Below are 11,772 nucleotides of genomic sequence, written 5' to 3'. Positions count from 1 at the left end.
AATCGATACGCTGATGTTCGGAGGATGGGACGCCATCCAAAACACCCTACAACGGATCGCCGTACGAAGAGAATCACCGCAACAGCACGGACGTCCGCAAACACAACTCAGAAGGACAAAGCCGAAGTCTTTAAAGCGGCAGGATGAAGGTGTATACGGATCGAAAAGGCAATATGTCCAGACAGAAGTCTGGTGATATAAAATTGTGAAAACCGGTTGCTCCTGAGAGAAGGGCATAGGAAAAGTCCGACCGACAAAAGCCGTTTGGGCCTAAACCCCTCGTTGTGACGAAGAGAAATGAGGATCGATGGTAGGACAGGCAGAGCGTCATGGAGGGCAGGAGGGACTGGTAACCAGAAAAATCGATACGCCGATTTAAAACGCTAGAACGGCACCTCCACGACGTCCAGGAAAAGACGTCCCGACGTCAGTGCGGCAAGTATAAAGGAGAGGAGGGAAGAGCTGTGGGTTTACACAAGCAATACGAGGGATCGGACCAGACGATGCCGCCGACCGAGAGGGGGCCACGTGTAGTGCGGACGAGCGAGTCGGCTCCAGTAAGAGCGCTACGCTGAGAAGGCTGCAAAGAGCAGAGCTGCGAGCGAGACGAGGGGGAAGGGGTGAGCGTCAGGCACTCCAGTATAGGAGTGGTTTAAGTGAGGCGGACTCGATACCATGGCCTGTAAGTAGTACGGAACGGAATATTAGAATGACGAATGTATGAGATATTGCCTAAATCATCAAGCTTACTGCTGGAAATTACCGTTTTTGTTAAAAAAAAAATTGCGCTCATTTAATTTTAAATAAACAAATAATCCCCCAGTGTTTTATATCATTATTTTGTATGGCATAGACATTCTGTCAAGTTGGGAGAGGAATGTGTATGTAACAGCCCTAGTGTTACGCAAGTTTTGTATCGATGCTAGACCTCTATTCGGCAGATGTGACGCATGCGTGAGCGGAACTCAATCGACGAAAATAATAGAAAGAAAGGAAGGCAGCGGGATGGAGATTGGAGAACAGAAAACGAAAGTGTCTATAAAATGCTTCGAGTTCAATGTATGGTTTGAATATCAATCCAAATCAACCCAAACAAATAAGAACATTACAAGAGAGAGAGAGAGAAGAGAGAGAAGCTAGAGGTGTTGTGTGGTGAAGAGAGAGACTAGAGTGTGTGATGAGAGAGAGAGAGAGTAGAGGAGAGAGAAGAGAGAGGAGAGAGAGAGAGGAGAGAGCTTATGAGGTGTGTGTGGTGTGTGTGGTGTGCGAGAGCAGAGAAGAGCACAGAGAAAGAGAGAGAAAGAGAGAGAGGAGAAGAGGAGAGAGAGAAGAGAAGAGAGTAGAGACGAGAGAAGAGAGAGAGAGAGAGAAGAGAGAAGCTAGAAAGGTGTGTGTGTGTGTGTTTGAGAGAGAGCGAGAGAGGGAGAGAAAGAGAAGAGAAGAGAGAGAGAGAGAGAGAGAGAGAAAGAGAGAGAGAAAAAGAGAGCTAGATGTATGCGTGTGTGTGTGAAAGAGAGAGGGAGAGGAGAGCAAAGAAGAGGAAACGATGAAAGGATAGAATGACAGCAGTGCATATATTGTATATTTACGAGCACAATGCCAGCAGAGCGTCCCGTTCCGGCAATCATCGCGTGTACGGCAAGTCGCCACAATCACATGAATGTGAGTGTGAAGCAGATAAGGTCTGAAATGTCTCTCCTGACCTCGGGTTTGACTGGACTTCGTTTAGCTATTCTGACATAACAACCACCTAACCCTGGTAACTATCCAACCATTATTAGGCCCTTTGTCATGGCCATGGGGGGACCAAGCAAACAAATTAAGTTATCGGGATACTGCCCGTTTATAAACGATTGTTGACAAACACATGTTAATCATCATTTTACGGTCACCAGGAGCGACATGTACGGATTTCATACGTAAAATACAAATACTATATTTACTATACCCGGCTATATCGATGGAATGACGATTCACTAGCATCACAAACTCTGGACCTGGTCACGTTCAACGAAACATTTTGCTTTGCTGCAGTTTCTTGAATAACAGATTTACTTGAATGTAACGTCCGTAAAGACTGCCAACGACAAAATGAAACACAGCGCCTAATGCCATTAGTTAACATTACAGCTCTAAAATATACTACCAAGTAGACGCAGTATTTCAGTAAACAGATAGCTAGCTCTGGTATGGCTTGCTTGCTAGACCGTGTAAAAAAAACACCAGAATGGGCGCAGACATTTCTATATACAGCGCGCCCTCTATTCACGTAACTTTTCGCATTTTGATTGTTTAATTTTTACATTTGTTATTTCTAATCGCTTAATTTATTAGGTTTTATTCTTTACTTGTAACTTTGCTTCTTAATTTAGTTATTACTACGTAGTTAGCAGTTTATTGTTTATGCATCAGTGTATACATACACATAATAATATTATAACTATATACATATACCAGGAGAATAGATAATAGGGAATCCCTAATTATCTACTCTTGATATACATATAATATATATTAATAGTATATATATGATATAATAAACAGCATAATAATTATACTATTGTATTGATATCTATAGATATGATATTTACAATATGATATAATGGTTTCCCACCACCTTCTGATGAGGCTGTGTTAAGAAAGATATGTCACAAGAACAGTATGCCATCAGCAGTGACTGGTGCAGGACTTTCGAGAAAGGCATTTGATAATATAAAATTTCAATCCCATGAGTCCCTACCTCCTGCAAAAGCTTCATGCATTATCGTCTTAGGCAGGAGTGTGTACAGGGGGGGGGTCCAGGGAGGTCCGGCCACCCCCCCCACCCTGCTCCGCGCAGAAAAAACGCATCTAAAAGAGGGGTCTAATTTTAAAAAAATTCTGGAGAGGCCCCCAGACCCCCCCCCCGATCCGCCGATGCTAAGCCAAGTATTTGGGTACCTGGGTTTAGAAACACCCCTGGAGACAAATCCCTGGACACAAAAATAACACATCAGAAACAAAAAGAAGAAGCAAACAATGAACGCTAACACTAGGGGAAGCGGGACAGACAGATAAAAGACAGGAGGAGACCGGAAGGAATAAAAGGAAACCCCTGTCTAGGCCAACGCCATCGACAATTTGAACTACCTGAACAACTATCCGAGAGCCAGCTACCATAGCGTTAAAGTTAGAATCGATCCCAGAGTCAGCAATGGAAGCTGCATGGCTAATGCTGACGAAATTAAAGCTAAATCCCCACAAAGATCACTAACTCGGGGAGCCTATTCTAATTTAACAATCTTTAAATGAATAACAGAATTTAGAGATTAGAAATATACTTGCCAAAAGCCTCCAATAGGGAGGCTTTTTCGTGGTCAAAATCCATCTGTGCCATAGTGTGTTCTAGGCGGCTAGGTCACTGGGGTAGTGCGCCACGCGAGACTTGAACGTAATGGGGCGTGAGGCACAGCGTACATGTGTGTGGTGGAGTTTGTGTGTGTATGTGATGCGTGACGTGCGGGCGTAGTGCGTGATCGTATGGCGTGAGTGCACTGAGCGGTGGATCGCGATCTAAGAGCCGAAATGAGAAAAGGGGAAAGAAAATGAGAAGAGCGAGAGTGAGAGCGACAGAAGAGGGGAAGGTGAGAGCGAGAGAGATGTCACAATATAATGAGAGATAGAGACAGAGACAGAGAGTGAGAGAGAGGGAGAGAGAGAGAGAGAGAGAGAGAGAGCGAGAGAGAGAGCGAGAGCGAGAGCAGAGAAGAGAGAGAAGAGAAGAGAGAGAGAGAGAGAGCCGCGCGCGAGATAAAATAATAGTGACATACTAAACCACTGTCGACCCAACGTTGGATCATCGGTGGATCATAGTTGGCAGAGTGTTAGCCACTTGTTGGCCCAGCGCTGGCACGTCGCTCGACCAGGCTGGACATACTGCAGCAGCTTCTGTCAATTCTAGGGAGTTTCATGCATGGCAATTTATATCATGAGGTATCAGACTGCAATAATACACACAATAAACATCAATGCAAAATTATCTTTAATTTAGGTGACCAATTTATTCCGTGTGACATTATAAATGCATGTTTCTTACACTGCATTGACTGAATCACATAATAATCAATACAAATAAGATTGTCTTAATTTGAAAGCATCCGATTTTACCTTAACTATTTCATAGGATATAAAAGCCAGCAAGTTTCAACTTTATATTGGCATTATCTTGTTATTTGCTCATAATTTTCAACAGGAATGTTTGCAATATGACTTCAGATTTCAAACTAATTATGTAAAAGAACACGAGTTTTGAAAATTATTTTATCATAAATACATTTGGTAACAAAGAGAATAAATACTCATTTATCAATAGGATAAAAAGACTAAAGAACCATCATAAATTAAACCATTTAAATGATATCATTGTATACACAGCAGACGGTACTGTCAAGGGACTAATGTAGACGACACAAAGAAACATACAACCAATGGTCGCACCAGAGATTGCTGGACACAGGGCTGATATGTCCCTGACGGACGAGCTAAGGCACCCTACGGGGGCATTATTCACTCCCATTGCGAGAACGGGAAACACTTTAGGTGGGTCAATCAGTAGGCTATCTAAAGCTCGGCGCACACGTGAGTAATTTTACTCAAGAAAAATGATGCATGCGTCAAAATACTCAACGAAAATCCGCCGCACATGTGAGTATTTTGACGCATGCATCATTTTACTTGAGTAAAATTACTCACGCGTGCGTTGGGCTTAAGACTGTTAAGTAGCTCAATAGTTTACGTTTGAAAGTGATATGTGGCATGCAGGGAAGACAGAAGTATGCTCTTAGCAACTCTTACACTAACGTGGAAGCCTTTGTTGTATATGATTCAAGTTCAAGTAATAAATCAACATTCATAAACATAGTATACTTCGTTGCTATCCTTACAAAAAACTAGAGGGGTCTAAATTTTTAAAATTTGAACGTTTAAATTGGCATCATTAGCGTTTTTAACAAGAAATGATTGTATCGAGATATTCTAATATATATCCTCCACTATCCTGATTGCTTTCATAAGTTGCAGTGAAGCAACAAGTGTGTGCATAAAAAGCAAAGAACGATTGCAGGCTGTAGCCACCTGCCCAAGTCTGGTAAGACTAAGACTAATGGATGGGACTATTATTTTAAGCTTATGAGGTAAAGTGAATGAAATAAGGCAAGATAAGACTTGCCCGCCTTCACGTAGCATATACCTTAGCCAAGAACATAAACATGCTACACCTAAAATACTTCATCTTCATAATGGTTGCTTTCCTTAACAAAACAGTTGTGCCCAACAGACACCAACACATTCGATTCCGTAACCAAGTAATATAAAATGTGACTACCAGCACCAAGCTAGGATTTGTGTCACAATTACATCATAGTAAGATCACGTCACCAGAGCAGATGCTATCCCTATCATCTATGCATCCCTTCATATGAGGTTAGAAGGGATATGAAGTTCCTTATATTTCCTCATATGAAGCTCGTATGAGCAACAGTAGCGAAGCAAACCCGTTGCAGATGGATACGCTACGTAGGTAGACCTAAGCCAGACGTATGACGGTGATCAGCGTCTCTCTATGCGCTGGTTCTTCGTCAGTGAGAAGTAAAGGCTGCCTGCGTCAGCGAGCAGTTCGCGTGGACTGCCGACCTCAGCGATGTGACCATCCTCTATCACAGCGATCTTATCGGCATTCTGGACTGTCGACAGTCTATGAGCGATGATGATGCAGGTCCTACCCGTGCGGGCGCGGTCTAGGGCCTCCTGCACCAGCTGGTGGTGAGAAACAAACACAACGTTATATTAAGCACAAGCAGCGGGACTCATGTGTAGTCCCACGAGTAATCACAACACCCAGTCATAGCTAGACCCTACAACACCCAGTTTAAATAGACATTGGGCGTTTAATGTACTGAAATCACTATGTCAAATTGTCTATAAATAACACATAGAGGTCAACCTAAAATAGGCTTCCACCCTAAAATAATGTCAATAATTAAATCTATTATTTTGATAATTAATTGTTATCGCATCCAATAACATGATTTGAACTAAACTTTTTTTATTAGCCTGAAATATATATATGTTACCTGCTTGCTTCTCCTTCTTGAGAAAATGCATCCCAACATAGATGCAGCCAGCAACTCCAGCTGTTATTGCTACACTCTTCCATGTGATCGGCTGAAGCACAAATTAAGCACAGAACTGTACTCATTGCTTGACAAGCACATTACTGTCGTAAATCAAACAAACAAAAAGATTTGATACATCACGATCTTCACCTCAGGCTAGAAATACTTACACTTTTACCCTTTCCTGGTATTTTTCGTTTAGGAAGTTCTGTAGAATAAAACCTGTAGCCTTTCTGTAATAAAATAAAGTGATAGAATTATTGTAATTTTTAGCTAACCTCACATAGCTGCAGCTTGTAGCTGCATCTTTGGAAGATGTGGTGTGATGGACTGAGTAGAGTGGTTTGATTGTTTCGTTAGCGATCTACCATGTTTACGACTTTATTGACAGAGTAAATGTGGAACTTACGACGCAGCCATACTGTGGGTCGTAGAAGCGTAGCAGCAGCTGCGTGATGGTACTCTTGCCGCATCCCGACGAACCGACGAGGGCCACAGTCTCACCCGCCTCTATGTGCAGCGTGACCCCGCGTAAAACCTGCACGTCCGGGCGGCTCGGATAGCTAAAGTGCACCTTGTCAAAATGCACCGCGCCTTTCCCGTCCGGCTACAAGATGGACAATGCTCACTAGACACACGTGCTTGCATATTTATTGCAATATTGCAATAGTACACAGGGGTAGAAATCAACTTTTGAACAAGGGAAACGAACTCCCTGCCCTCAAAAAGAGGGAGTCCGCAGCAAAATGTGGGAGTCCGTAGTCTGAAGCTCAAAATTGAAGATTTGCTGAAAAAATACGGTAATTCCGCGATACCGTGTTCTGGAACGAACTAGTTAGTATAGCAGAATTTCCAGGGAGTCACACGGACTCCTGCATATGTCAAATCAGGGAGTCCGACAGTAAATCAGGGAGTATTTGGCTCCGGACTCGCGTTAATTTCGCACCCTGGTACATATTGCTGCATTTATGTATAGTATAGTTTTAGTATACATGTATGCATGCAATGCCATGCATCGCCTTCTCATTATTAGCTAAGATATCGATTGAAAAGCTAAACTTTTATATCTTTTATAACTTTTAGATCTGTCTTGATCTATGTCATTTCTCAATCTCTCCAAAAGCACCTATGAAAGTACATTATCTTTCTTGAGCAAGTACAAACACGAGTCATACGTACAGTCAAGTACCACTAATTTGATGAACAAATGTAGCTCACTTTTACTTTCTTTATAGATTGCTAGCACTATTGGCTATTAAAAACCTGAATGCACTATTAATTGTCGTTCGATTTATTGAATACCAGCAACAATCACGTCTGTTTCTCAGTCTCAATAGTAACTAGACAGAGGGCACTCAAAGAGAGTGCATACCTCTGCGAGCGTGTAACATGTATACATGTGTATAACAGCTGGCTCGCTGCTGGCTGCTGCTGACTGGACGCCCTGAGGCAAGCTGGTGCTGAATCGATCGCGCCAACGCGTGTAACATGTATACATGTGTATAACAGCTGGCTCGCTGCTGGCTGCTGCTGACTGGACGCCCTAAGGCGAGCTGCTGCTGACTGGACGCCCTAAGGCGAGCTGGTGCTGAATCGATCGCGCCAACGCGTGTAACATGTATACATGTGTATAACAGCTGGCTCGCTGCTGGCTACACACACACACGAACACGCACACGAATACACACACAAACACACACACAAACACACACACGAGAGCGATTTCATTACCTACCTGCAACTCCGTTGCGCGGAGGTAATTAACCGTTTACAAAACAGTTACTCTGCAAAGGTAGGTGCTACACCGTTCAGTCACGTCTTTATACAACAGCTTGCTATAAGCTCACCAGTTTTATTCCCATTGGCGAGAAGCTGTCGATAGTAGGCTCTTGTGCAATCAGACCAAATACATGAGCAGCAGCCAGCTTGGCCTTACTGTAGTCAGGGAGAAAGGAGGATGCCTGGCCAACGGATATGCCACAAAATGCGATGGCAAAAAACACCCTGAAAGCGGAATGAACGGTAAAAACACGCCAGAACAACCTAGCTAATATGCTTCTCTCTAAACATTACATTGCAGGGTGTGTCACTCGGATTGTGTGCATCTATTTGGCAATTGTTGCCAAACATGGCATGAAGGAACAAACACAAACAACCACTGCCTTGCTAAAATATAGTTCGACAGTTTAAATGACACTTAGATGGTTCTACAATTAATGGAGTGGTGAGCTTTCTGATAGTACTTAACAAGGCATGCTTATCAAAGTGAAGGTTTACCTATACACCTCCTCTGGCAACATTTCCTCCTTGCCCACTAGGTATGAGCCAAACCAAAAGGCAAATCCATAGATGAGGAATATGACGGATTGACTGAAGGCAAAAGCTAATGCATAAACTTGCGCCTGTACTTTTGCTTCTCTGAAAATACAATTCAGATTGAATACAACGCTTCTAGACATACATGCAGCAGCAGCTCTGGTAGGGTGAGTGCACTTGGGAACTACAATGCTTGTGCAATTACATATTAGTTACTCACTGACCCAATGACTGGTGCAAGACAAGCATATACCATTAGGAAGCCATGTTAATGCAGTGTGTAAGAAACATGAAATCCAACTCACTTGAAAGGAAGATTTAACATATCACAGTACGTGTCGTAGAATGTTCTCTCTCTAGTCAGACATTGTACTGTTCGGATGTGTTCTACAGCTTCAGTTGCAGTCTGTAAAACAAACGTTCGCGAAATGAACGGTATTTAGCATATATATCTATTGGCAGCAAATATCTTGCAATTCCATTCAAAAACATGGTCCCTCCAGAAAAGGCCACTCCTTTTCAACATTCACTTACATTTCCTGCTTCCTCCAGTAGTTTAGAGTCTCTTTTCTGGTTACCCATGACAGCTTTCATCTGAAGCACACCAGCTACTGCCAGGATAGGTATTGTCCCCATGATTACTAGTGCTAGCTTCCATCCGAACGCAAACGCTATAGTAACGCCAGCAACCATAGTTATAACTGCCTGCAGAGCAGTGGCCAGACGGATTCCAGTGGCCTGTAAAAAACAAGAGCGTGCGAATCATTTACAAAAGTTCGCATCAAGTTCAGTCGCTTTATACTGACCAATGCGTCAGACTGGCTAACGTCAAGGTGAATGTAAGAGAAATGCATACATAGTAAAACAATAAAGTTAGGTAGCAGTGAAAATAATACACGGGGGCTCGGGGCGATTTAGCCCCCGAAATGCCAAAAAGAGCCCCGGAAATACCAAAAAGAGCCCCCGTAAATTTGCATAGAGTTCAATGCAAACCAAATTTTAGAGTGCTATTTTCATGCACGCGAGCTTGAAAAGTAGCCCCAGAAAAATACATTTTAATTTTTTCCCTGTTAGGTAGTGCCGTGCAAGTCTCACCCCTTTGATCATAGGTGCATCAGTGGCCAGCCGCGTAGTCAGCTTGCCTGTGGAGTGCTTTGGATCATCAAACCATCCCATGTCTTGACGCAGGACATTGGTGAACGACTGCATCCTGAGCCGCATTGTAAGCTGCTCCCCAGATGTCCCAAAGAACACACTCTGTGCAAAACAGTCGTGCCATTCGGGATCATTAATAATTAGAGTTAAATGTGATGGTTTGCAAATGGCATGCACCATTACGTTAAACAGGTCAGTGTTTACCGTCTGATACATCTATTAAACTTATTTAACAAGAGCAATCAGAGATAGCAAACCTCCGCCACAGCGTAACAGTCCTCCCATCTTGCTGGTACACCCAATATAGTTTGATGCAATTTTCAGAAATTTGGGGAAAGAAAGGAAAAAGATCCAGAATTTCTTTTTTAATGAATTTTGAATGCATCCGAAGTCTTCCCCACAAAAAAGGGCAAAAATCCTGGATCCAGATCTGGATCTGGATCCCCACCAAAATCTAATCGATTGGTTCTTGGCCCAATACCAACCCGTACAAAAAATTTCATCAAAATCCATTTGTAACTTTTTGAGATATCCTGTTGACAGACAAATTAAACAAACCAACCAACAAACAAACAGGGGCGAAAACAACCTCCTTGGCGGAGGTAATAATTAAGTTAGGAATCTCAGTTTAATCGTACATGAACCTACTCACAGAGAAGAAGTAGCACGATCCCTGCGCCACACCCAGCACCAAGAACATGAGGCTCCAGAAACGCGCCTCCTTCAGCAACTCATCATCATCATCCTTAATCCCATAAACCTACAAAATGTAAAGGTTTAGCAGTAGCGGTAGTATATATCAGTATTGCTATAAGCACTCGGTTGTCAGCCATAAAAATGCAAGAACTGCCCATGTTCAGATGTCAGTGGGACAAGCATATATATATGTGACCCATCACCATAAAACGTATCTTAATGACCAAATTTTGTAGTCGCTTTTGGTTTTGCTTTTGGTTTTGGTTTTTGGGTTATGCTAATTTTTGGGTTATGCTTTCCGGAGCTAATGAGATCTCATCTTTAAAATGCAACCGAATTTTTCAAAATAGGATGATATTTTACTAAAATATTGTATAATGAAATACACATATTACCTTGAATATTTCACTGTAAAAAACAGCAAACAATGGCATGGCAACACCAACAACAGCAGAAGAACAGCAGCCACAAATAATGTATGGCCACTCGGGGGAATTCGCTTTCATCATCTGCGTCCAGGTCGGCTGAACGAGCGTCTTTGCCTGACATGCAAATTAGAAGAAACTGAAGAGATATTTTGGGCATGTTGGCTAATTACTTTTCTATTTTAATAGAAAATAAAGACTTAATGTTAAAAACCTAACTGTTAAATAATATAAATGCATATGCACTTCAGTGAGCATACAGACTGTGAGAGAGAATATATTAGAAGCATTTGTTAGAAACCATAATTGTAAAAGCTATTGATGCAAAACAATCACTCTTGCTGTTACCTCTTCTATGTCATCTAGCTCTATTTCCTTTAGTGATTTTTGTTTCGAATACGTTAGAGAGGACGAAATACTCAAACTTCGACCCTTACGCTCGAGTTCTGAAGAAAAACATTGAAATCACTGAGCCAAAAATTTAAGCAGATTCAGGGCGTAAAAACTAGCAAGAAATCGCAGGTAACTGGGTGCTGGCACTGTAAATATTAGTGAGACCAATGCGGATGATAGTTTTCGATATCTAACATGTAGAGATTCATAGAGAATATCACTGTTATTAGCACTAGCTATGAGCCTCACCAGCATCCGCTGCGTTCTCCTCCATTCCCTCTACGGTCTGGAGCGTGACTAGTTCGTAGTAGACACTCTTCATATCCATGAGTTCATCGTGCGTGCCCTGCTCGACCACAGCTCCTTCTTTCATCGCCATGATACGGTCTGCGTTCCTGATCGTCGACAGCCGGTGAGCAACGACGATCGTGGTCCGGCCTTCACGAGCCTAGAGTACAAGGAAATGTCATAGCTGAACTATTACGTTACGTTTATATATATATATATATATATATATTCATTCATTCATCCACCCATCCCTTCACCTACATCTGGCTGTCTGTCTCTCTGTCTGTCTGTCCGTCTGTCTGTCTGTCTACCTGCCTGTCTGCCTGCCTGCCATCCATCCATCCATT

The 11,772-nt window shown here is 42.5% G+C and overlaps 1 protein-coding gene across 1 annotated transcript in view; it reads right to left on the bottom strand.

The window, feature by feature from the left end:
* The window catches only part of LOC106821218 (multidrug resistance protein 1-like), a 23,552-nt gene that overhangs the window by 3,048 nt on the left and 8,732 nt on the right, over positions 1 to 11,772 (bottom strand). The window contains exons 11-20 of the mRNA XM_014825926.1: positions 11,387 to 11,585; positions 11,093 to 11,190; positions 10,715 to 10,861; positions 10,276 to 10,383; positions 9,564 to 9,725; positions 9,003 to 9,206; positions 8,774 to 8,874; positions 8,430 to 8,570; positions 8,000 to 8,156; positions 6,562 to 6,759 (exon numbers count right to left, since the gene is read on the bottom strand). Coding sequence (XP_014681412.1) covers positions 6,562 to 6,759; positions 8,000 to 8,156; positions 8,430 to 8,570; positions 8,774 to 8,874; positions 9,003 to 9,206; positions 9,564 to 9,725; positions 10,276 to 10,383; positions 10,715 to 10,861; positions 11,093 to 11,190; positions 11,387 to 11,585 — 1,515 coding nt within the window. The remainder of the gene's footprint in view (positions 1 to 6,561; positions 6,760 to 7,999; positions 8,157 to 8,429; positions 8,571 to 8,773; positions 8,875 to 9,002; positions 9,207 to 9,563; positions 9,726 to 10,275; positions 10,384 to 10,714; positions 10,862 to 11,092; positions 11,191 to 11,386; positions 11,586 to 11,772) is intronic.

This window comes from Priapulus caudatus, unplaced genomic scaffold, assembly GCF_000485595.1.
Source record: "Priapulus caudatus unplaced genomic scaffold, Priapulus_caudatus-5.0.1 Scaffold64, whole genome shotgun sequence".
NCBI lineage: Eukaryota > Metazoa > Priapulida > Priapulimorpha > Priapulimorphida > Priapulidae > Priapulus > Priapulus caudatus.
This window is presented reverse-complemented; position numbering and strand designations above follow the sequence as displayed.